At 40.2% G+C, this 26,908-nt stretch overlaps 1 protein-coding gene across 1 annotated transcript; it reads right to left on the reverse strand.

The window, feature by feature from the left end:
• Positions 1-687: 687 nt before the first annotated feature.
• On the reverse strand, positions 688-20,708 carry STEAP4 (STEAP4 metalloreductase). Its single transcript, XM_022585149.2, has 5 exons — positions 20,583-20,708; positions 6,637-7,091; positions 5,458-5,985; positions 4,048-4,212; positions 688-2,299 (listed from the first exon to the last, which is right to left on the reverse strand). The coding sequence occupies exons 2-5, from the start codon at positions 7,087-7,089 to the stop codon at positions 2,036-2,038; spliced, it is 1,410 nt and encodes a 469-aa protein (XP_022440857.2). The 5' UTR covers positions 7,090-7,091; positions 20,583-20,708; the 3' UTR covers positions 688-2,035.
• Between the last annotated feature and the right edge of the window lie 6,200 nt (positions 20,709-26,908).

Consider the following 26,908-nt stretch of genomic DNA (forward strand, 5'->3'; position numbering starts at 1 on the left):
TGGATAGTACTTAACCTTTAATCAACCAATTCTGTAGCCAAAAAGCAGCTGCCAACCCTAGAATACTTGGCTGTTTTGCATAAAATAGCGGGATGAGTAGTGACAATTTCCCTGTCTTTCTCACTGATGCTCTTGGGTCAGCACCACCCACCACAGCTCTGCTCAAAGTCGCAAGCTTTTTTGTATCCTTGCTTGGGTGGATCAAGAATAACGTAATGGAGTATATATTCTGTGTATCTTCTCATTAACACAAATTGAAATAAGAAACAAAATCTGGTAGGGTGTAATGAAACCAGCACCCTCATTCAGTGCCAATGGTATTGACTTTAGAAATAATTTGGCAATATGTATCCAATGCTATTAAAAGTTCTTTACTTTTTAATCCCAATTCTTTGCAAGTATTCTGAGGAAGTAATTTAAAATATGGAAAAGTTGTACGTGCCAAGATACCCTATGAAATGTTTTAGTAAAAAATGGGTATAACCTAAATGTTGAATTAGGGCAGTGGTTAAATAAATGCATATTTGATGTAATATTATGCAGCCACTGATTCAATACATATACCACGTAAGTAAGCAGACAAAGCCACGATATATTAAGTGAAAAAGGAAGGGTACAAAATTGAATATACAGTATAGGTAGAACGATTTTCAAAAAGTTTTATAGAAAAATATCCTGGATTGTGGGTGATGTTTTAATATATTTTAATCATTTTGTATAAGGTCATATAGAATATATGATAATAAAAGTAAAAAGTAAAAGAAATGGCCTTTGTGGAGCAGGCAGAAAAATGTCAAACCTGAAGCCTTTTGGTTATTTCAGTGTGTGGGAAGGTCACACATAAGGCTCCTCTCAGCTCCATGTGTGAGCCAGAAAGGCTAATCCTGCTGAAGGTCGTCTTGGAAATGACCTCATCAGCACACAAAAGCAGAGAGAACCATCCTGCCTTCCAGCAAGGATCTGAGAAACAACCAAGTCTCCTATTACAACTACTGCTCACACCTCTCTCCCCTAAGACACCATAATTCTCTCTCATTTATGTATCGGTCCAACTTACACGTTCATTATTCATTTAATTTCACTGCTTAAATTGACAACAAACTATGACAAGCTACAGAAGCTACTTTTTTATACTAGAAATGCATTTCATAGATGATTAATGTTGAACAAGATTTGGAATATATTATTTACAAAGCATACCACAAAACCTAAACAATACCAAACCTGATATAGTGCAACTTTACAAAATTTATTTGAATTTTGGTTTATTTGAACTTTTTGCACAAGGGCTTTTATCAGCTCTTCTTTGCTTATTGTACATTGAGAAAATCTAAGTGGGTATCCCTCATTTTTAACTCAATCTTTCCTATACCTATTCCTTTGTAGAGGAAGGATCTATATCTTATGATATAGATTTTTATATATCCAACCCATGATTACTTACAATCAATTGTGATATTTTTATTGTTTTATAAAATAATTCCCCACACTACACATCCATATTGGTAACAAAATCAAAGAGCACACGCAACTACGGAATTCACCATGGCAATATTTATGATAACCTGCACTGCCGAAAACCAAACTAAAAATCTCATTCCTTTTACTTCCTCGGCCCTCTTCTTCCGACATATCCAATAAAGCCTTTATCAGTGGCCACGATCTTACTGTTTTCTCTTTCACTCCTCTCTGCCCTTGAGCCAGAGAAGGAAAGTGCATGGACTTCCCCTAGATTTTTCAAGACATTAGGTCATGCATGCTGCCCACAACAAAGAAGCTTACTAGTGTGAAACCACAAAGCGAATCGTGACCTCAGCACCCCCAACTCCAGCAAAAGGAGAGGCAGGGGCCAACACCGATTCAACACCAGCCTGAGATCAAACGGTGTCCATTTCTCAAAGTCAGGCATGATTTCTTTCTCTGTTCACAAGCTTCAGCCCGTGGTGGGAGAAAAACGCTTTCTTCACTGCACCCATTATTATTCTCTAAACATACAACACCATAGTTAAAAAGTCCAGGTGAATTGAACTTTGCTTTAAATATCTGTTTTTCCATTCAATGCTGATTCTGAGAATTTCGGGTTCCTTTCCCAGCCCTCACGGATCCGTGTAAGGGTCTTGTCTATACATGGCAGGATGAGGATGAACTTGATCACCAGCACCGTGCAAGGGATGATCAGTGCTATCACGTAGGCTGAAGGAAGATACCAGACAAGGCTTGAAGGACTGAGGAATCTCTTTCCGCCGTATACCAAGGTGTGGGCTGTGCACAAGGTCAGGGTCAAATAACCCAGTTTGGACTATAAGCAAGAAACAAAAACATATACATTAAAACTGTTTACACTGTAGGCCAATGAAGGGTATTTGTCAAAGCCACAAGCTTTTGAAACCTGTAATATTTAGAACACTGCTAAGTCCTGAAAAAGCTTTAACTCTCCTTCAGGATGATCAGTATATCATTTAAAAAAAGACTGTGCTGGGCTTCCCTGGTGGCGCAGTAGTTAAGAATCTGCCTGCCAATGCAGGGGACATGGGTTCTAGCCCTGGTCTGGGAAGATCCCGCATGCCGTGGAGCAACTAAGCCTGAGTGCCACAACTACTGAGCCTGCACTCTAGAGCCTGTGAGCCACAACTACTGAGCCCATGTGCCACAGCTACTGAAGCCCACGCTCCTAGAGCCCGTGCTCCCCAACAAGAGAAGCCACCGCAATGAGAAGCCCGCGCACCACAACGAAGAGTAGCTCCCGCTCGCCGCAACTAGAGAAAGCCCGCACGCAGCAATGAAGACCAAAAAGAAAGAAGAAAAAAACGCAGCCAAATACATAAATAAAAAGACTGTGCTTGCAAATGACATGGTGGTTTCATCTTAACCTAACTGGTAAAGATTAGGTTAGGAAAGATTCCCAGGAGTAAATTCTTTTGCATTAGAATAAATAATGTACCTTCTTCTTCAATGGTAAAACTCTTTTCTGAATCACCTTTTCAGGAGGCCAGAGATGAGTAAGATACAGTACGTCCTCAAGAAGCACCACATTAGTATATGTTGCTGACTAAGAGCAGATGCTAGCTACATTCTGTCGCAATAAAGAGCAATTAGCAAACTTTACTTTTGGTTGGTTGTTTGTTTTGGCCTAAATACAAAGCTCAATGTTTATTTCTGTCTTAATGTCTTGAATAAAGGTGTAAACATGAGAAAATGTTGACTGCATTTGGTCCCTGGGAGAAACTGCAAGACTTCTGAAATTCAAATTGCTCTATAAAGTTCAAAGCTGATTTCAGTTACTAATAGTCTGTTCTGTTATGCTGGTTCACAAGGAGCATGCATCAGAATTACCCAGAGGGCTTGTGAAAACAAACTGCTGGGCCATACCTCCAGAGTTTCTGATTCATTTAGGTCTGGGTGGGGCCCGGGGATTTGCATCTAACATGATCCCAGGTGATGCTTGTGATGCTGCCGCTGCTGGTCCAGGTACCACACTTTGAAGACCTGGTCTATAAGATTAGTTACCAGCTGCTTTTAATGAGGTATCTGGTGGTTGATGTGTGGAAAAACCGGTTTTCCCTCTTACAGACCAGTGTTGAATCTGGTATGATGACAGTCTAGCGTATCTTGCTTTGAAGGTTTTAAAGATTATTTCATTATATGCCTTTTCATATCAATAAGTCCATATTCTAAAGTTGGTTTTCAGAAGTAGAAATTTTGTGTTTGGGTTTCTCTCCACCTTGCACCTAGTACATCTCCACACACAGAATTTAATAGTAGTTGGTGCTTTTCACTCTATACTCTTAGCTGTGGCTCTGCGAGTGGTCAGGAATCTTGGCAAGGGATGCCCTGCGAGGAAATTCAACCATTATGGAATCTGCCTTTTGGTACCAGAGTTTAGCATTTTCTAATTTGAACTTGTTTCAGTTGCTATTTTTATGAGATTGCTAGGGAAGTGATGGAGTTAAATGAAAATTTATGCAGGGTATGAGAGAAAAATGAGAATATTTGTAAAGCCAGAATCATTTTGCACTGTAAAGTAGATTAAATCGTGAAGTCTTTTACCTGGACAAATCGGAACTCTCTCCAGTTGACCATGTTGCTAACTGATGGCAAGGAAGTGATTCCCAGGAGTACAAACAGGAAAAATCCAAGCATTCCCATAGCGATATATGAATCGCTGAGCCAGGCAGTAGAGGTACTAAATGGACGTTCTTTCTTGGCTATTGCCTAAGAAAAGTTATAAGCAATTTTTTTACAAACTGCCCAAACTTTTAAGGGGATGAAAAATACCTCTGCATGGTTTCTTTGCTCAAAGAAAATTGTATAACATTTCTTAACAATCACTGAAAATAATTACACTTAGAAAAATACACTTAGATATTATATTTTTTGATAGAAAAAGTAATTGGTTCTATTGGGACTTTATTATGATAGTTGACTCCAGGAGTTGTATAGAGAGTTTTAATTGACCCTATAAATCCTAAAACAAAATAAACATTTACTTAAACCTTCTTTACCATATGGCTTCTTGTTCCCCAAGCAGAAATCGATGTTCTCAAATGATTACAGCAGGATTCTGTTTTCCTGCTTTACATGCTGATTATTCACACACATGAAGTTTGAGTTCTTTCACGTTTTTTTATGTTGTAATATAGCATCAAGTCTGTTGCATCACATCTTGAGAGAAATCTGGCCCCTGTAACATGACTCTTACCCAAGGACATCCCATGTATTTGTTAGGGAAATAATGTAGAGAAATCCACAGGCCCAGCACTTTGAGACTGCGGTATGATTGATCAGAATCAATTATATCCAAACGAGAACTGATGTATAGAACTTCCTCTGGGACTGCTTTAAGACTCCCTGAGCTGATTCTCTCTGAATATTTTGACTGTGCAGAATATAGTATTTGACATTTGCTCAGAATTGTTTAGTTTTCTAGTTATTCAGGACAGCATCCCACAAGTCAAACATTAATGGAGTTATAAGCACCCTTTTGTGAATTTGTTTACATTCCTATGACACATGTTTGGACAGCCCCCTCACGTATAAGATGGTTGGTTTTGACTTCCAAAAGGAAGTAGCATGCATAAAGATAGAAACGTGAAAACACCTTGGCTTCCATTTATTGAAGTAACTCAAGTAGGTTCATTAAGTTTTCCTGAGCCTCCAAATCTGTTAGTTTGTCAGTATCTCAGTGAGTCCTGGGAATACAGATATGGACCCAAGTGGACCTGGGAATCTACCTTTCATTCTCAATAGGTGTATGAGATTTCAACCAGATTCAGTAAAAAACAAAACAAAACAAAACAACAAACCCCTGAAAACAAACATGAGGTGTCTAGTTATAGCTACTTTAAAAAATAAAGATGCTTAGAAGAGTGATTTTCTATAACTGTGAAGTGGAATATGGTGTAGCAGGATTGCTCTTTGATTTAAAGAATAGGAGAATACAAATGAGTAGAGATTTACCTGGGCAATGGTTCTGTTGGTCCATGTCCATCGTACATAATAACGAATAGGGATCACAAGTGTGTAGAGGACATGAAGGAAGGCAAATCCCAGTGCTATCAAGCCAAGCTGCTTTCTGCACAGCATCCAGTGGTCAAGCCAGTCTGGGAATCGGCGGTATTTTGTACCTCGGTACAGCTGCAGGATGGCCGCAATGACGCCAGGGAGGTAAACCAAGGCCAGCAGTGTAAGTGCTGCTATTGGAAAGACACGATTTGGAATAGAAATAGCCAGGTGGAATGTCCTATCTTTTTTTTCATAAACATAAGGGTAGATTACTTCTCTTATTACACAGTAGAAAAAGAAGAATACACACAGAACAGCAGACAAATAGAAGGGGAACTTCCACATTGGAAATAGTTGCAGTGGGTAGTTTTCAATTTCATTGGCTGCCATGAGAGATCCTTTATCCAATGGAGTAAGTCCAAGACTACGAACAATATCCATTACTCTTTGCTTGGCTTTGCTGTCATTTCCGCAGACAAACACCTGGGTTAAAATAATTCATTTTGTATTTATTCTTTCTTTAGTAATTATTTTGAAAGTCTGTATAAGCACTGTGCAAGACAATGCCATATGGTAGTTAACTGCTTTTCAGACGAGGCTGTAGAAAGGACATATTTAACAAGATGATGGTTTAGACTTGCACATGTGTGTTGGATAGTTAAGTACCAGGGTTTTAAGTTGAGAGTGGCTGTAAGCATATCACACTGATATGATAAGACTTGGTTCTCCACAATGCAAACAGTTTGATCTCTCTTCCGTATTCTTGGGTGCCGTATCACTTATGGATTGCTTTTAATCTCGGTGAATAAATGGAACCCATTTCATACAAGGTAATGGGAATAGAAGGGATACCCATCAACAATTTAGCAGTGTTATTTTCTAGTACTGACAAGAGGGCTCCAGAGACTGACACCATTGGGTTCCATCAAGCTAAAAGCTGAGGGTACAGACAGTGCTAAATAAATCACTACAATTGGTTACCCTACTTGGCCAAGCCCAAGAAAGTTACTCATGGCACATATTAGCAGAATGAAGTGTTTTCTTTTGGAATTATGTTTTGGAATCTTTGACATAAGCACATATTAAAACATTCACTTTTTAAAGATGGAGTGTAAATTTATCATTTAATCTTACCTGCCGACTTGCATCCAGTGCCCTTGACTGGAGAGCCCAGGCTGAGATGGTGTTAAATGCTTTTACCACGTGGGCTCCCGGCACCAACTGAGCAAGGTACTCTGCATTCGATTGCGGATACTGCTTGATTTTCAGGTTGTTGCTGACGTCGACCAGTATTTTCCCATTGAGAACCTCAGTTAATTCTGTGAGAAAATTGTAATGTTCCCTGTGGATTGCCATGATTATAATGTCAGATTTCTGGGCCGCTTCTGAGTAGCTCAGGACCTCTGCACCGTTGGGCAGCAGACTGGACATCTGGGGGTTTCGACTTCCAAAAACAATAGAATAACCACATTGGAGCATTTCAAGTCCCAGTGATTTTCCAAAATCTCCAGTTCCAAAAATACATACAGTCTCTTGCTCCTCTGAAGAATTCATAGTGAGAAGAAGTACATCTGTAGTTTTCTCCATAACTGAAAGATAATAATGCAAACACCCAACAAAATATGAATGTTCTGGGAAAGATTAATGAGAATTATATCCAGGAAACAGTGATTGACTGATGTTGTTTGAATCTTTTACTGAGTTATCTCAAGCATGTTCCCTACAAAATTTGGAAGGAGTAAAAACTGTCTCATATATTCTATGTCTTTATTTTTTTTGAATTTTATTTTAATTTTTTTTATGTAGCACGCTCTTATTATCTATTTTATACAAATTAGTGTATATATGTCTCATATGGCTTATTAACAAAATCTTCTATTGGATAGAGAAATGCAGTAAAAACCCAAGACGCTTACTGGTTGCTGTCTTAAACTATGGACATGTATCACAATGATACTGCATTTATTGAACACTTAACAGTTCCTAAAGTTCTCAAGAGCAAAATCTGACAATGCAGTAATAAGGAAATTACAGGCCAATTCATTTATGTTTAGTGATACAAAAATCCCAGATTAACCAACAGAATCTGGCAGCCTGTTAAGAGACAGTGCACATTGATCACATGGGATTATTCTAGGAATGTAAAGATTAGTTCTGTAAATTCAATATTAGAAAATCTTAATAGAACTCACCATATTAGAAGATTAAGGAGAAAAATGTGGCCATGTTTATGTATGCTAAAAGATCAAGAACCTATATGTCTTCAGAAATTTATACAACATTGTAAATTAAATATACTTCAATAAAAAAAACTAAAAAAATGATATTTATTCTTGATTCATATTTAAAAAGGAACAAATAGATATTTCCTTAACATACAAAGTATCTATTTAAATAGCCAGTTGGAAGAAAAAGTTTAATCTATACCTCACACTCCCCCCCAAGGTAAATTTAAAATATATTAAAGATTTAAATATTTTTTTTAAATGGAACTATAATAGAACTAGAAGAGGCCATGGAGAATTATTTTATAACCTTAGACGGGAAAGGCCCTTTTCCTATATCACAAATCCTTGAAATCGTTAAAGAATAAAGGGACAAATGTGATTACATAAAAATAAATAACACCTGCAAAGCAAAAAATCATGATAAGTGAAGTCACAAGATAATCAAACTGGAAAAAAAAAATATTTTTTTTTTGCGGTACGCGGGCCTCTCACTGTTGTGGCCTCTCCCGTTGCGGAGCACAGGCTCCGGACGCACAGACTCAGCGGCCATGGCTCACGGGCTTAGCCACTCCGCGGCATGTGGGATCTTCCCGGACCGGGGAACGAACCCGTGTCCCCTGCATCGGCAGGCGGACTCTCAACCACTGCGACACCAGGGAAGCCCTGGAAAACTATTTTAAACTCATACAAACCAATAAAAAATTTGCCCACTAGACAATAGGGCAAAAGAATATGAGCTGCTAGTTCATCCTAGGGAAATATGACTTTTCAATATAGTAAAAGATTTCTTAATCTTACCCAAAGTAAAAGAAATGCAGGATAAAACTAAACTGAGATACTGTTATAAACCATGTGATTGTGTTGCTTTTTAAGGTTTTGAAATTTAAAGATCTTGAAGTTTTCATGATCTAATAAAATAATCTAGGATACTCTCTCCACTTTCAAAGAATATTATTTCTTCCTTCGGTACTGGATTTTTCTCAAAAATTTTTCTCTTCCCAATATTTAGCATTTAGTTTAAACTTTTAGTTAATCTTTTTTTCGGGGTGTGTGTGTGTGTGTGTGTGTAGTCTCTTGTGTTCAGTGATGCATCCTCAGTGCTAAAAAAGAGCACTGCCTGTGATGGACCAGGCACTTCTTGGTAAATATTTGTGGGATCATATTAGAAGGGTGGAATGTCGGAGCTGGAAGCAGCGGTTTCCTCTGTGTGCCAGGCACAGCATGAGGTGCATGATGAGGAGGAAGCTGAGTGAGTACAGACTGAGCACTGGGAGTTAGGGAGGAGTAAGGTGAAGCAGAGAAGTGGGGGAAGGTGTTGTAAGGACATTGCTTCTTCCACCCAAATGGGTTTAAAGTAAAACTTCGTGAATTTGATGTGGAGTTTCAAACCAGACCTAATCACTCTCCCATTCCAGCATGGTGAATTTCATGCAGATTGTAGAGCATATGAAGATTGCACCTTTTCAGTAGGATTTCAGAATTTGCCCTTTCCATTTTAGCCCATGGAAAACACCTGTTTTTTGTTTGATTTTCTTCAAGTATAGTTAATTTCCAATGTTGTGTTAGTTTGGGGGTAAGCAAAGTGATTCAGTTATACATATATATATGTATATATTCTTTTTCAGATTCTTTCCCATTATAGGTTATTACAAGAGATTGAATATGGTTCCCTGTGCTATACAGTTGGTCCTTATTGTTTACCTTTGTTATATATAGTGGTGTGTATATGGTTTTTTTTTTATAAATTTATTTTATCTATTTATTTTTGGCTGTGTTGGGTCTTCATTGCTGTGCGCGGGCTTTCTCTAGTTGCGGTGAGCGGGGGCTACTCTGTTGCGGTGCGCGGGCTTCTCATTGTGGTGGCTTCTCCTGTTGCAGAGCACGGGCTCTAGGCGTGTGAGCTCAGTAGCTGTGGCTCACAGACTCTAGAACGCAGGCTCAGTAGTTGTGGCTCACGGGCTTAGTTGCTCCGCGGCATGTGGGATCTTCCTAGACCAGGGCTCGACCCCATGTCCCCTGCACTGGCAGGTGGATTCTCCACCACTGTGCCACCAGGGAAGCCCAGTGGTGTGTATATGTTAATTCCAAACCACTGCGCCACCAGGGAAGCCCAGTGGTGTGTATATGTTAATTCCAAACTCCTAATTTGTCTCCCCCGCCCCTGCTATCCCCTCCCCTGACATATTATCATATTATCATTTGGATTACCTTAATCATTGCAGCGAGAGAGTCCAGACTTCATTTTGACCACGTGGCCCCCACATTCATCTATTCTAACCTGTCATAAATTTTTTTTTAAAAAATGAAGATGTTAACTACACTACACTAGTATTTTTTGCTCCACTTACTGGCCACGTGACCTTGGGTAAGTTAAACTATTTGTGTTTCAGTTTCATGAACTTTAAAATGAGAGCTCTGTAGTACCTACTCTAGAGGCATTGTGAGGATCAGATGAATTAATGTATCTTAGAACAATTCCTGAGACTGAGTAAGTACTCAATAAGCTGTCTATTATTAGGAGAGTATTTAATATGCTATAATTAATTAATCAGTCTATTAATGATCTGATTAATGTAGTCTTTATATAAATTCTATAAATTAAGGGTTAATTATGCTTCTATAACTGTGATTATTGGAATATATAAAATTTACCTGAAATAGTATTCAATAATTCTTGAGAAGCTTCTGCTTTCCCCACTTCTTTCTCATAAATAAAACCTTATATAAAGCGGCTTCAGAGCATATGAATTTATCAAAACACAGATGTAAAAACAGCTCAAGTGTGAATTTCTCTCATTTGTAATTCTTTCACATTTTACTTTAATATTTCTCCCTTAAAATGCAGCTTGGCAATCCAATATAACACACTTGGGCTGTTATCCCAAGCATTAAAATTTATTTTCCCTCTTAAATCTTCAGAGACAAACTGAAGATACAAAAACAGTAAGGAGATATTAAAATATCACTGGTGGAGTCAATAGAAAGAAATACAGTTATTCCATTGGGCAGTTAGTTACTCCGTATCAAGTTATAGAAGTTATAGGGTTGATAATTGTGTCACACACATCTTGAGTTCCCCTTCAAATCCTCCTGGTTCTATTTCCAGTCCTTGGGCAATAACTGGGCTCTGCTCTGTTTCCACTGCCTAACAGAGGCTCACTTTGGGGCTCTAGATCTTTTAGCTCTCGATCCTTGTCCTGGGCTTCTCTGATACCTGTGCCTGTTTGGCACTCAGACATGTACAGCCCATTGCCCCATCATTAGACAACGGGGTACAGGACTCCATGGATAAGTGCTTCCCCTTTCATCTTCTGGAACACAGTTCTGACACATTTCATAAGGCTCCTATGAAAGTCCCAGAAGAATAGAGTACCACTCATCTGTAACAGTGGCCGATTTAATGGGCTTTTGTCTTTGCCATGTTCCCTGGCTTAAGCCCCTTGCCCCTCACTCCTGTTCCCTGGAATCACTTCCGTAATAAACTATCTGCACACAAGCCTTTGTTACAGGCTCTGCTTGCAAATCAACCCAGGATAATACACTATTTTGATTATTATTATCTTTTTATGGTAGAAGAAAAATGATCAGACCTCAGGTTACAACTGGGATGATGAAATAACATGTAAAAAATTAAAAAGTTAGCTAATTCTTTGGAAGAATTTGATTCAGCACTCTTGGAAAAAATATCCTAAAAACAGATGTTCATGAAAATGAGATGTATGCACACTCTAAACCACAAGGGAGATCTCACTGAGGGTGTATTTTACAGTAAGTACTAGGTAAAGAAGGAAGTTACAATCATTTCAGACTATTTGTAACTCAAAATAACTCCCATGTATAAACATGGATTTATGGAGGTAGTAAGGTTTCTTGTTCAAAGACTTGTAAAAAAACTTTCCTAGTCCTCTTTTATTCATAGATGTAGGATGGAAGGAATAAAGAAAATAAGAAAGGTGGTAAACAGGAAGCGGAGTTATTAAGGGAAAGTTGGGGTAAGATGGTTATGGCATAGTGGTCTCCTCTCCTTCCTTCAGCGCTTTCCAAACCTCAGTTATGTAACAGAAATCAAAACAAGACTACCCCCTGGTTTGGAAAATCTCCAGGTTTTGCCTCCTGTGGAAGCATCTCCCAGAGAGGGAGGCCAAGACAGGCAAAGCGACCCCGCAAGAGTGTTTATATAGATTAGAGATTGATGGCAACCAATGATGCAGATGCAAAGGTGACAGAGACAACTGTGAGGGCCATGGTAGCAGCCACCAAGAAGCGTAAGCGTGAGTGTGTGTGTGTGTATGTGTGTGCGCGCGCATGTGCCTATGTGATGAAGTGGTACTGGTGTGGGTCATGTAGAGTCTCGCCCATCAGGTCCCTCTGTCTGCAGATCCCACCCCGGGTTCTGGGAACCTAAGGCAGCATTCCGCTGGATGTTCCCAGCTAGGTATCCCTTGAGGATGTTAGGGCCAGTCTGGTTTGTGCTTTTACTTCTCTCATCTCCCAGAGGTCAGAGGGCAGAGAGGCCCAGTTCTAGCTTTAGAGGATTCTAGAATATGAAAAACATGGAAATGTCCTAATGGAATACAAACATTTCACATTTTAAATGCTTGTATTTAACAAGCAAAGAAACCTTTTTATTTAAAATAATTATAGATTCACAGTAAGTTTAAAGCTAGTACAAGAGGTCCTTGTGCATCCTTTATCATTTCCTCCAGCGTTTACATTTTATATAGCTAGAGTACAATATCAAAACTGGGAAACTGATATCAGGACATTGGGTGTGTATAATTCTCTGTCATTTTATCCCTTGTGTGGGTTCAGGTACCCACTACTGCAATCAGGATGCAGAACTATTCCGTCACTACCCCTTTATAGTCATACTTATCCCCCTCTCTGACTCCAGCCCCAACCCCTGGAAGTCATTAATCTGTTCTCTGCTCTGTAATTTTATCATTTTGAGAATGTTATATAATGAAATCACACAAAATGCAACCTTTTCATATTGGCTTTTTTTTCACTTAGCATAATGCCCTTGAGATCCATCCAAGTTGGCGCATATGTAAATAGTTCATGTAAATAGTTCGTTCCTTTTTAGTGTTGAGTCCATGGTATGGACTTCTTCATTTGCTAGTTTGCTACCTGAATGTCCTGTTTGGAAATGTTGCAACAGCGTTACAAAATCTGCATGTTTTAAGTGTTTATACTTAACAAGTCAATGCTATCAAATGCTCAGGCACCACCTCCTGAGATTCTGAATCAATTGTTCTGAGGTAGGGCCCAGACATCTGTATTTTTAAAAAACCAGACCAAACAGATCAGTTCTAAAGAGCATCCAGAGCTGAGAACCACTGGAAATGGGAAAAGATAAGGGTATCTTTTTTGGAAAGAGGTGGTGAGGAGGGAAAAGGCAGAGGGAGAACAGGCTGTGGATGAGCTTGCAGGGGGATGCAGAAACATTTCACCTGCTTTACAACTTCTTCCTCTAAATAACCATTGGCTGGGTCTGATAGCCTAGAATTCCTACTTTTATGAAAACTGGAGGCAAAAAAAAAGAGTGTGTAGGCCCCCTATGGGAGAGGGTCAAGGGATGCCAGACACAAGACTTGGTAGGCTTTGCTCTACAATTCCCTTAAGGAAACTTTGATGAGTTGTCTTCCATGAGCCACAAGTTATGGTTTGATCAAATCCAGCCATGAATCTGCTACAGTCACTCCTTCATAGCATCTCTCATACGGTGCCAGACAACATCCCGTTTACATTCGGATGAAACCAGTACTAAAGACATTCTGCCCCTTTCTCCCTTTGAGAATTCAGCTTTGAATTCTGAAGCGATTGTTCACACAAGGTTTTGAACTCCTCCTACAGTACCCTCTCCGGACACCCCCGTGCCCTCCGTCGGGGTTGTAGCACACAAGTCCAGTGATCTGGCCTGGCACCTCCAGGGAGTCAGAACACAAATGACACTTTTAAACTCTATACGACGTGACAGGATTTTTCATTTTAATTTGATGCCTGTAAACAGGGATTTTTAAAATTCCTTCCTTCTGTTTTATTATCCCTTCTGAATTTCAACCTGAAAGCCCTAGATGACTTGACAACACATTTGTAGTGAGCTGAAGCCCATCAATCAAATGTTTCTTTTAATTACCAGGCATAGGGGCAGGACGGAGTTCTGCAACTAGGCCAGCCTTCCTCTGATTCAGAGCATTTGTTTTAATATATCCCAGGGACAATTGGAAAGCAAAAAATAGTAAAAAAATATATATATATTTTAAAACCTTACAATAATACATGAACCCATCCAGTTTATTCACTGAGCTATTTCTGTGTTTAGTGAGATCAAGGCTCTTTAGGGAAAGCAAGTATGCTCACATTTAAGCACATATTCTTTTACTAACAGGTATATATTACTGTAGCAAAATCAGAAGCTCTTGGTTTAAAAAGACCACTGATTGTAGTTTACAAAAAATGTAATGTGCCCATAATTAATGGAGTTTTCTAATTTTTTTGACAGTTCCATCTTCAGCCTATATATGCTATTTGAAAATATAATAGTACTTTTCTTATTTTAGCCTTGTAGTTAGAAGTAGCTCTGTCAGTAATAGCTATAGACTGACATAAATCTATCATTTAAAGCTCTTAATCTAAATAAAGAAACCACTGCAGGTTGGTTCTGAAAAATTGATTAATGATTTCAATTGTTTCGGGAGAAAATGTTACGTATCTCATAGCACTCTAATTTACTGATGTTTAGCTTTTATGCTAGCCAATAGAATGACCCAAAAGGAAACTAATCTTAACTTGTCCAGTCTGATTAAATCACAAGAGCATAACTAAATATAACCTTTACATTAATATTCTATGGGGGTATATATCCACATGAATTGCTAATAAGTAAAACTAGCCATGACATGCTGCAGCTAAAATGATTCTGTCAGTAACATTTCACTGCCACCCAATGAATACAAGGAGAGCAAGGTAATGCAGAGCTATATTATCTATTTTAATTGTACTTTAGGAGAAAATTTATTTATTTTAAATATTGGTTCTTTGGTGAAATTCTGGTCCAACTAAAAATCTTTTTAATATGTGTTTTCACATTTACATCTCAGTTGCATCTGTCAAGATAAATGAAGATTGTTTTATGATTCCCTGGCTAAGAATTTTATCATGTAGGTTTATTATCCCCTGTCTAGGCTAGTTAGTTCATTTGATTAAAGCTGGGGATCATGACAGCAAGGTCAGGGGTTCAGTCATGGCTGAGTTAATTTACCTTGACCTCTGTTTGCATTCTAAATCCTGAACAGCTTATAAATCTGTCGTTCACCAAAGATTCAGCATGAGAATCAGGACCTGGATTGCCACCATCAGAAAAACAACTCTGTCTCACTGACTGGGTGGCATTTGACTCGTATACAATACCTGAGCATTTGCTTTTTTTTAAAAAAAATTTTATTTATATATTTATTTATTTTTGGCCGTGTTGGGTCTTTGTTGCTGCCCACAGGCTCTCTCTAGCTGCGGTGAGTGGAGGCTACTCTTCCTTGCGGTGCGCGGGCTTCTCATTAGGGTGGCTTCGCTTTGTTGCGGAGCACGGGCTCTAGGTGTGCGGACTCAGTAGCTGTGGCTAGCAGGCTCTAGAGCGCAGGCTCAGTAGTTGTGGCTCACGGGCTCTAGAGTGCAGGCTCAGTAGTTGTGGCACACAGGCTTAGCTGCTCCGCGGCATGTGGGATCTTCGCGGACCAGGGCTCGAACCCATGTCCCCTGCATTGGCAGGCGGTTTCTTAACCACTGTGCCACCAGGGAGGTCCTGAGCATTTGCTTATTGGGTAATTTGGTGATCACAAAAACCCACTTAATATTTAGTATCCATTAGTGGGTTTTGCTTTTCTTGGACTGCTGTAGTCAGAGATATTTAAGAAGTGATTTGATCATTTCAGAATTAACTTTGTTTAAATAAATTTCCTGTGAATAGTTATTTATCCTCACCTTGAGGCCACTGGGAATTATCTCACTATTGATAACTGCCAACTCAGTTTGGAGACAGAGCAGTTTTGCTGTGGATCTGATCCCATTCCCTGGCCCGCAACCCTGCTGATGGGGTAACTCCAATCTGCTTCAAAGCATCTCCTCAGCATTTTTAGAAATCTCCTAGGGGTGGTTTACATGTCTTGTATATAGTCTCCTTTATCTTCTTTTGGGCACCGTTTTCTTCTATTTCTAATTTGGCTCTGGAGGCAAGGACTCCCAATGGCCAGAGTATGTCTAATGTTCGCCAAGACCCCATGAGCTGGAGCTGCGACCATGATCTGGCCTTTCGGCTGCTTCATTTCTTACCCCAGGAGGGAAAGTACCCTTGAAACACCTTTCCGCTTCCTGTATTATACTCTGATATACAAGCCTGAGGGCAGTGCTGGTTGATCAATATATTTTAGTGAAAGCAGCTCCTTCTTTTTAAGTCCTAGGTATTTAATTTCAGCTCTTTTTAGTTGTGTGGTATGACCAGAGCTGGCTTGCCAGCTGAAAGTTTGAAATCAGCCGTGGTGGGAGTTTTCACACCATGGAAATCAGCAAATGCTGTAATTCAGGACATTTTTTTTTTGCCTTAGAGAGCCATTTACCAGCATACCACTGACTCTTTCTCTCATCCCCTTCTCCCCAAGACTCTGCCTGTGACCATGGAAATGGAGAAATGACTGGACTGACAGGATGATATACTTTCCCACTCCTGACTTTGTACTTTAAGCCTTAAAATCTCTTTCCTTAGAGGTCTTCCTTCTAGGAAGGCTCCTAGGTTCTTAATGATAACAGAATCCTTGTGGTTTCCCTCCCTCAACAAATGTTCCAGACCCTCTCCACTGCACACATGGAGTTAACACGATTTTGGCTGTAAGTCTGACACCGCTAGACTCTTGGTTCCCTCAGGGAGATAGATACAGGGACCTCTTTGTGTACCATCATCCCTCAACACATATCTTCTAATTTTCCAGACATGCATTAAAAAAAAAAAAAGAGCACAGTTTAGGATCTCAGTTGAAGATAACCATTATTAACTGCAATGAACCATTTACCAACTTGCTAATTGCTTTCTCCTCAGCCCCCTCCCGTATCTCATACCACCTAAGTCAGGGCAATTGAATAGGATGAAGAAATCATTTTAGTACTTGGGTACTGGAGAAGAAATAACTAGAAGCATGATCATTTCTATAATAAGAATGATTTGCTGTAACTTAGTTCTTTTGAACTGTTCAATAGGCTTCATTTCTTGTGCCATGCCTTCAGGTATTAAAGAAGGGCTCAAGTGTTTTACTTAAGTTAAACTAATTAAAACCTTTAAAAGTTCAATATTCCAACTTTCATGACCTCAGTTAAATGCCTTAATCTCATTATGTCACTCTTTAAAATGAATTAAACTCCAAAGTATTATAGTTACAAATTTATTATGAACCTTACCCAGGATAGCAACATAATGGGGTTACTAAAATGAGAAGAAATACCAAGGTTGCTGCAATTTCTTTATCCTTTTAAAAATAGTTATAATAATTTCCACTACTTACTTTATATGTACTGTACAGCATACAGCAATCTCATGCTTCTTCCCAAAGGGCAGGACACTTTGACCCTATTAACTAGTACAGCTCAGGGGGCATCCATGCTTATAACCTCCTATGCCCATAATGATAAGCATCTTTCAAAAATAAAAATTAGTGTTATCAACAATGTCTTGGTAGGATTGCGTGTTTTTGACAGATTTATTGAACAGCCTCTCTGAGCCAGGCACTGTGCTATACAAGAGGGATAAAGCGATAAACTTTAGACTGACCTGGCCCTCCAGGGGCTCCCAAGTTGGGGAAGACATAGACACATAATCAAGCTGCTGCAATACAACGTGTGAAGATGTTGCATATACAGAGGAGGGGAGCTATTCTACCTGGGAAGTAGGACAAGAAAGTTTACCAAAGTCTGTGCATAATTGCTTCAGACACTGCTTAATTTGGGCTCAAAACTGTTTCAACACCCTGTAAAATGAAAAGTATAGATGAAGATGTATAATCAGTGTGGACCATTAGCCACGCCCTCCTATTCCCATGCTTCTCAGTGCTTGTGCCATCACCAGTGAAACCCTGGTTGGAACACTTGGCCCTGTGCTTGATGCCATTTTTTTTCCTTCAATATTTGGAGCTAAGGTAAAAGAGATGTGTTCTAATAACCCCTCTCTGAGAGGAGTGCTATACAGTTATATTAAGTTACCTCTCAGCTTTCTCTTTTTTCAGAATTATAGTTCCTGACTTTTCAAAATTATCCTTTGCACACATTTACCTTCCTTATAAGATGAAAAGCGAACTTAACTTCATCCTGACATGAAGACTGATCATGTAACCTACATTTCAAAGAAACATACTTTACTCAAAATAACTTTTCAGAAGGATGCAACCATCAAAGTTCAGTATGATAAGGCTTTTTTACACATGGCAGACTACACTCTTCTAGAACAATGTGGAGAAGCATTCAGATTAGGATGTCATGTCCTGCCTAGGTAATTAGGGTGGAAATGCTTCTTTGAGTAGAACATTGCATATTTTTTGCAGTGACGTATTTCTGAAAGATGATCTTCATACAGTGCAAGCATTCTTTGTTCCTTTTTCCGTAATGATTTTGAAGAACAAATTACTTACGTATGTTGGCCAGGTATGTTTTCTTACCGTACATTGTTTTCAGCATTAATTATCCTTTAGTTATTTACTTAGCTTTATTCCTTCCAGGTCTGATTTCTTCTCAACAAAAGAACAAGTGTTAATTCAAATCATTTTGGAAATGACCTAAAAGTCATTCAAAATTCATGGTAGGTTGAATACACCATGTGGAACTGTTCATAGTTAACTGTCTTCATAGTTAACTAGTGACCCATTCTCTTTGGATGTGCAGAGCACAGAAGGACGTACAAAGCACAGAGTCAAACAGGTGGCTTCAGAGGGCTTGTAAAGTTTATTTCTATTACTTCTGGCCTAACTACAACTTCAAAAAAAAATCCCACACAGAAAACTTCACTATCCACTTCACTATCCACAGCCTGTCCGAGATTCTTAGAGTAGGAATTATAGGTAGATGTAGTTGCAGACACTTAACAATTGACAAGGACAACCCAGAAGAAACCTACAAGTTGCCCTGGCAAGTTTGAAAGGTGATTATATCTTTTTTTTTGCTAGCAGATTAACTTTGTGAAGATTTTAAAAGGAAATAATTTTTAAATAGCAGTTGACAAAAGATGCAAATGACTTATAAAGATAACTGGATGGTGAGGATCATGAGGATCATCATCTCCTTCAGGAGATAAGGAAATGTAGAGTGACTGTTCAGGATTTCTTCCATTTTGGAATTCTATGACAAATGAATCTATTTTTCTTAAAACTGTTCAGAATAAGGCTCAAGGCTTAAGGTCATCAATGTATGAACAGGCTTATAAAAACGTATTTGGTTACTTCGAACAACAGTTAGCAAGCTTAAGCAAGGCAGGGATCCGAAAATCATTCTCAAGTTAGGGGTCAGGCCTCGAACATGCTGGTTTCTGAACCTTCAGTTGCCGTGTGAACTTCAGCAGCACCATAAATATTGCCAAATGGACAGAGTGCTATGACCCAATTTCTCCATAGACATGTTCCATTTCCTTTACAACCTTGAAGCCTGATAAATAGGGAGTGCTTCATCCTGCTTTTGGGGTTGGCAGTGTTTGCCATGCAGGTGGAATACAGGCAGGTAGAATTTCGTACTGTGCTAAATCAAAGCATTCTGAAAAACTCAGGGCCTTGCAAAAAAGTTACTGCTTCAAACAAATGTGCCATTTTATAAAATTACACCTACTGTATCAGAAAAACATGTTCTTTCACATGAGTGGCATTTATATGACTGCCATTTATAGGGAATAGGACATTCTCATACAGCAAGGCTGAAGAATTGGTTTGGAAAGCTGAGAGTATTCTCTGAATGATAAATGTGGTACAAGTCTAGATACTCCGTGGGGAAAGACTATCTCTCCACAGCTGGGTAGTTTCCCTATAAAAGTGAAACCTGCATTATTATGAAGAAAGTAATTACTTGGTTACACTTATAGCATTGATGAAATTTTCAGTGTATTTCAAACCTGCAAACATCTTTAGTCATGTGTTTTCACCTTGTTAGAGTTGGATTTTGTGGCTGCTCTGGTCCAAGAGCCTTTTATTTTACATGTGTGGAAACTGAGGCTGAGGTACTGAACTTCTAATTAGAACTAGGAATAGAATTCCCCAATCCACCCCTGCCCTAGTCTCCATCCAATTCACTTTCCCTTACACCAGTCATCTTTTAAAGAAAGTTTCTAAATTACTATCCAGAGGGAAAAACTACCTTCCAGCTGCCTCTGGACAAACAGGGAACCAAAGGCTTTATTTACTCTAAACAATTACATTCCAAAAAATATTTCTCTGGAAAAGCAATCACTAAACTGCAGAAGGACATTGGAATCAAGATCAAGGATGGAAGCGGTTGCAGATCTCAGGACACATTTTCAGCTCTTGGTCAAGGAGCGGACTCAGATCTAGATTGCCTTTATCCAGAAGTAAGATACAGAGAGGAATCCAAACCTCCAAGTCTTCTCCTTCGGTCTCGTCTGCACCCCGGGGATGAAAGTCTAGGAAGCAAGCCACTTGTTGAATTGCTTAACTCATCTGGCCACACCCTTCGGTGGCCTTGCACCTTCTTCCCAGGGTGAGCAGGTTTGCGGAGTGGGGTCCTGGAAGCAGGGGTTCGAGGTGGGCGGAAGCTAATAAGGAAGGGGAGCCCTGTGGCGAAAGGTACAAGGCGAAGGCCAGCAGCAATGTGACCCACCTGCGGGATAGGTGTTTCCCAGGCAGCTGTGGTCCAGCGTGGCTGCTGCGGGGCGCGCTGAGTGCCGGGCCGAGAGGGGCCGCTGTGTGGCGTTCAGGTCGGGGCTGCGGTTCGCCGCTCTCGTCGGTATAAGAAGCCGGAGAGCGGAGGGAGGGGCCCACTAGATTGAGCAAGAGAAGCGGTGAAGAAAGCAAGCGTTTCCAGGAAGAGTTCAAGCTGGGAATCCTGGGCAGCTGGAAAGACCAGAAATTCCGGTGCTGTCACTGCCGCTGTTGCTTCAGATGTTGCTGCTGATCTCTGGCCAGCGGGGTTTTTAAAGCGTTTTCCCCAAACCCCTTGGGATATGTGCATCCCAGGCAGATTGAGGCTTGAAGAGGCTGAGGAGGACCCCTTTCCCAAGGAGCCAGAGGGGCCGCTCTGAAGAGCTGAGAAAACACCACCTGATTTAGGCACCTAGGCATTTCCCCCTGTGCCATAGTGTCAATTCAGAGGTGACATCTTTCCCCTGTGCCTGGAAACCCTCTTTTTTTTTTTTTTCCAGGGAGGGGTTCATAGCCTGGATGATCTTGAATTTGGAGGTCTTAATTTAGGTAGATTAAATGGCTCAAAAGAAACAAACCAAGTGAAAGAGAGGGATGATGATACCTTAATACACAATAATATATATTGGACTGTTAGTTTTTCTACTTAGGAAGAGCTCAAAAAACACAGCCATGGTGGTTTAAGATTTAACTAACCATGATAATCTGTGGGACAGAGCACTCCTGCACTCCCATGCTCTGTGGTCTAGAGCCCAGAGTTTTCCCAGTCTGTCTCTCACCCAGTCACCTGGTCTTAATGGCATGCTTGCCAAGGCCCAGATGTTCAGCCATGTGGGGGTCCTGTTCCCTGCACGTTTGAGCCAAACCCCCTTTTGCCTGGATTGCAACTCTCCCCAGAGCGTCTCATGGAGTCAGCTCAGATCCCATGTCTTCCTAGAGGTCTTCTCTGAGCCACTTGTTACAATTAATCTTTTCTTTATCCATACAGTGTAGTTCATTCTTCTACTACAGAAGTTAGAATAATTTGTCTCTTAAGAAAGTTATTGTGTATCTCCTCTCCTGGTCTGCAAGCTTCGAGGACTGATACCCTATCCTTTTCAGCCTGGAATTCTCCACCACACCTAGCACAGTAGTTGGCATATAATAAGGTACTCAATATTTCTTGCACTCATTAATAAATCTACTGCCAATTATTATATTTTGCAAAAAGTTCATCTGGTAGTATTCTTTGGGCAAGGAAGAGCTTAAAAAGGTATTCATTGCTTTTATAGCATCTAATTTTTCCAGTTTGAAGACTCACAGGGTGCGAGAAGGGGTGTAACTAGGAAAGAAGGCTTCCTGCTGTGTCTCTAAGAGGCCTCACGGTTGATCATCACAGTTCCTGTGACTTGCCCCTGGTCCAGCATCTGCAGGGCTTGTGGGCACAGAAACTTGACGCTTAGCACACGGAACCTGGTACTTACAACTAGAATGCTGATTTGTTAGTTATCAGTGGAGTATAAAGCAAATAGTTACTGTGAAATATCGTTGCTGAGGGCACCAGGCATTCTGGCCACCACATGCTCTCCCGGTAGGCACATCCTGTGGAAGCCATTTTATGTAGAAGGCTGCTCCATAAACAGGGGAGTGAGTTATAAGGTGGTAAGGTTGCTGGCATCTAGCCGTCCACCGTTCACACCATGGTGACATATTTGCCACCAGAAGCAGACAGCTGATGTCTGTGGACCAGGTTACCCTGGTTTCTGGGTAGTGTTTGGATCCATTATGAGTTGACAAAATGGAAAATCATATTCCCAAATGCAGCCTCCAACTAATAACAGAATCATTTCTTTATGAACTTTTAAGATGGACAAAAATTTTTAAACCTGATTTTTATTAGAGGCAGATATATTTCAGTTATGTAAGCTCTTTTCTTTGCCAAAGGCAACTAGAGTCCCAAAAAGGGAAGATTAAAATTAATGGAATATGAAAGATAGAAAAAAAATTGTCTTTATTAGTACCAAACTTAAGAGGTAATTGACTTATTTATCTTGTGGCTTAAGAATTGATTTTTCCCTTGGTCCTAGGAGGGACACACAATTCATAACTTTCCCAGTCTTTCCTTAAACCTTTACTGTAGGGGAAAATTAAGCTTTCAAAGACACCAGCCTCCAGAATAAGCAAGGATTTTCCCTTGGCAGGATTCACTCTCCTCCCTGAAGACTTATCATTGGAACTCCAGATAAGCCTTCCCAGATGTTGCACACCATCAGAGAGGTCGTGTTCAGAGGATTTCCACATGGACTGTGCCCTGAGTCTTTCTGGCTGCATCCTCTCTTGCCAGCCTGCTACCTTCATTTCTCCATATGGTAGAACTTAGGAAAATCGACCTAGAGCCAGTGTCCATTAAGTGTTATTAAGTGATTGGATAAAACTGTGCCTTTAACGTCTTGTATCTCCTTTTTTTCTGTCATTTTCCTCCTCTCCAGGGACCCTCTTCTGTACAGTCTCAGGTCTTGCCCCCTTGGCCCTCACAGTGCACCACACATTTTTATGGGGTGGGGCTTTTAACACATGCTGGCTCTGGAGGTTACTGACTTGATAGCCTATAACTAGAATGTATTGGGGAAACTTTCACTGACTAAAGATTTACCCTGCAGCTATTTTGGGGGGGAAAGAAATTGGGGAACCCCTAGAGATGTCTCTGCCTACTCAGAGAAATGAGTCTCTAAAGGTGTGGATTTCAGGTACTCTGAGCCATAGTTTTGAACATGGGTATATGAATGTTTTTGTTTTTTTTGTTTGCCCAGCATCCAGGGCCAGGAGGAGGGTGAGGCGAGTGATGGGCACACAGTTTGAGGAGAAGCTCACTGTCAAAACCAAACTTTCATGAATCAGAAAATGCGTGCCTCTTTACATTTTGCCCTGTTGGTGCTTCACTGACCTCCTCTTGTCCTAGCCTTGCAGGATCCATTTCCTTTCTGCTAATCATAGCCCTATTTTTCTTTGAGAAACACCCTTGCACAATCCTTGTGGTCCAGGTGGAAGTGGCAGCACTGCTGGGGTTTCAGGAGTAGACCCATGACTTAGGCCCGGCCAATCAAAGCACACAACTTTGTCCACAGTGATTGGCTCAGTGATGACATGTGGCCTAAGCTGGGCCAATAGCAATCTTTCCAGGAACAACGCATACTCTTTCCAGAGGGTTGTTGAGCTGCTGGAATGTGGCTGTGAGGAGAAAGTGAACCTGAGAAAGAAGCCACTTCAAGGGAAAGGAGAGCAAAGAGATGGGAAGAGACAGATTTCTGAAACTGTTGGAACTCCATACCTGAAGAGAGCTCTATACCCCGGGCTTTTAAGTTATGAGAGTCCATATTTGTATGGCCTGTTTTTTGTATAGTCCTGCCTGATAAAATGGGATTGGGTAGGATGAGAAGGGCACCTGATCAGTCTTGGTTCTCCAGTCATACTGCCTGCTTAAGGTACCTTCATCACACAAAGGGATGACATTTGTTCGGAAAAAGAACACAAGAAACAAAAAAACCCTGAGTTTTCTTGTAGCATATCTGGGACGTAGGTAAATAATCAATCTCTGCGGCTGAAGCTTCTCAGCTACTTCCTGGTAGACTTGAAATTTAATTTCTTGTCCCAGCAAACTTCTTTTTCTACTTCTTTCCTGCTTTGCCTGGAGGTGGGCTAATTGAGCCACTCACCTCATATGCCCCTGAACTGTAAAACTGTAAGGGGTACAGTAAAGAAACACAGGCCATGGACCTGGCTTTAACCTATTTTTAGGATTCCTGCCAACACACAGCAGGAAGCAAAACCAAACAACATTTTGCCACCCACCTGTACCCAAAAAAAGTCCTGATGGGAAAATATGCCAGACACTGACAATAGCGGAGACTAGGCTAGGAGATGATGTCAGGAATGACAATAAAGAATTTAAAAATAAAACATGCCCTAAAGAAACTCTCACTAGAAATTCAAGAGAAGGTAAAAGTGGAAGAGTTGAGTGTGTGAGATAAGTAAATAGTTATATTTTTAAAAATCCCTGACTACAGGTGAGGGGAGCTACTTCTGGGAATTGGAAATGGGCAAGAAGTCCCCGTCCTCTTTATCTAGTTCTCTGATTCTCCAGGTCACAAAGTCTGTGCTAATGTTGGAGATTCCCAGGCCGCTGGCAGGGCTATGAACTGATCATCCCCATTTGAAATCTGGATGTGACCCAAGCCTCACCTGCTGACCCCAGCGGAGGTCACTTAGCTATGATGTTATCAAAGAACAAGATGTTCAAAATAGCTTGAAGAGATGGAGAAACTTTTAAGTTGAGTTAATGTTTTGATAAACGCCACTGTTATTAACAGAGATACTCTATTGGTAATCCTGAAAGTGAAGATAAGCCATCTCAGCTTCACCCCAGCCTCCTGGTAGACACGCTGACTTATCAGGCTGCTGAAAGAGCTACGATTCAACAGTGGATTACTGTTAGTACTGCAGGTGTTATTGGTAAAGGCAATTCCAGCCCAGCCAATCTACGCTTGGTGCCAGTAAAGGAAGGTTAGTTGGATTTTCAATTGCTAAAGAGGAGAAAAAAATTAGAGTGCGTGTAGCTTCACGCACTGTCCTGTTCACCTTCAAACAGAATTAGCAATGAGCAGATCATAGGAGGAAAAGAAAAGGACAAGAAGAATGAAAATATTAGGCATATGTTTATTTCTGCATAATTTTGACTGTAAAGGTTAATTGCTTCTAAGAGTTATTTTTCTTGGGATAACTAAAACTTTATCATGCTGGTAGGGAAATACCAAATCTAGGTGATTTATTTTATATTCACAGATTATTTGCTAAACCATTGATTTAACTACTATAGATTATTTTGGGTTATATAAAACAACTTCATTTTAAAGAATTAGTTAAAATATTTGACAAAATGATGCACAGGTGCAAAATTCAAGATGTGAAAGGTGTACTTGAAAAAGCGTCTTTCCCCAGACAATGAGTTTTCCTGCCTGGAGGCAACCATGTTGATGATTTATGGGCTCCTTTCACAGACAGACTGTGCATATAAAAGCACACATACTTATTCTTAAAAAATACAAGTGCAGCCTACTAGTCACATTCTTCTACATCCTGCTTTTTTCACTTACTGTAACTCAGAGATCATTCAGAAAAGAGCAGTCAAGGCAGTTCTATTTGAAATTACACACATACAGGCCCAGCTCCCTTCCCTTGCTGCTCCTTTCTTTGTGTTATTTCTATAGCACTCATTACTTTGTAACACACTGTACTTGAATTACTTATTATGCTTATTGTTTGCCTTTCCCCTGGAATGCAAGTGCAGTGAGCACAAAGAATTCTTGTGTAATTTGTGCTTTGCTGTATATGTAATACCTAGAAGGTGACTAGTGCATAATAGGGTCTCAATAAAGGCATAATGGACTGGTCTAGATTTTTTTTGTTTTTTTTTTCTTTTTGCGGTATGCGTTCCTCTCACTGTTGTGGCCTCTCCCGTTGCGGAGCACAGGCTCCGGACGCGCAGGCTCAGCAGCCATGGCTCACGGGCCCAGCTCCTCCGCTGCATGTGGGATTTTCCTGGACCGGGGCACGAACCCGTGTGCCCTGCATCGGCAGGCGGACTCTCAACCACTGCACCACCAGGGAAGCCCTGTTTTTTCAAATATTGTTTGAACTATTTCAACAAATATTGATGAATGAATGAGTGAATAGTTTAAAGGGAAAATGATGGACTGATAGAAACCTGTAAAAGAAGGATGTAGAAATTTAAGATCTTTGAAATCATTCATGTCAAAAGCATTGGTGAGATTAAACCTGTGCTTCAGCAGCTAAGGTGAAATACTCAAGTAACTGCCTCTGCTGATTGCCAAACATTTTTGTGCTAAAGTTGTTCAGAAAAGGCCAGATGCCTCCGACTGGTTTATCTCTTGCTATTCCCAGGGTTCTGCTTTTTTTCAGACTTTTTTTCATCTATAATCTTTTCATTTAATTACTTCTTTCCCAACTCCATATCTCCTATGTCTGCAATAGCATTTTATGAAAATATAATAGAGTTCTTGGACCTTTTTTTGGTAAGTGTCTCTGTAGTGAGATATTGCTTGCTAAGTCCCGGGAGTTACAGTTGTCAATAGGCTGTGGAATGATGTCCAGGATTCATTATATGACAAGGAATGGAGACCACACACCTCTTCACATTTTGGAAATGCACAGCAGCCACTGAAAGAGTTTTGATTTCTCAGAAATGTCATCTGTGTTTTTATGTAATAATTGCAGGAAAAAGAGATGTGG

The sequence above is a fragment of the Delphinapterus leucas genome, chromosome 9, assembly GCF_059928025.1.
Source record: "Delphinapterus leucas isolate spDelLeu-1000000601 "Yukka" chromosome 9, BTC_Dleu_Yukka2, whole genome shotgun sequence".
Taxonomy (NCBI): domain Eukaryota; kingdom Metazoa; phylum Chordata; class Mammalia; order Artiodactyla; family Monodontidae; genus Delphinapterus; species Delphinapterus leucas.

Coding starts and splice junctions, on each gene's coding strand:
- STEAP4 (XM_022585149.2), bottom strand. CDS start 7,089: ATGGAGAAAACTACAGATGTACTTCTTCTCACTATGAATTCTTCAGAG. Junction 5,986..6,636: donor CACTGGATGCAAGTCGGCAG/GTAAGATTAAAT, acceptor ATTTTAACCCAG/GTGTTTGTCTGCGGAAATGA. Junction 4,213..5,457: donor CCAACAGAACCATTGCCCAG/GTAAATCTCTAC, acceptor AACTTTTCTTAG/GCAATAGCCAAGAAAGAACG.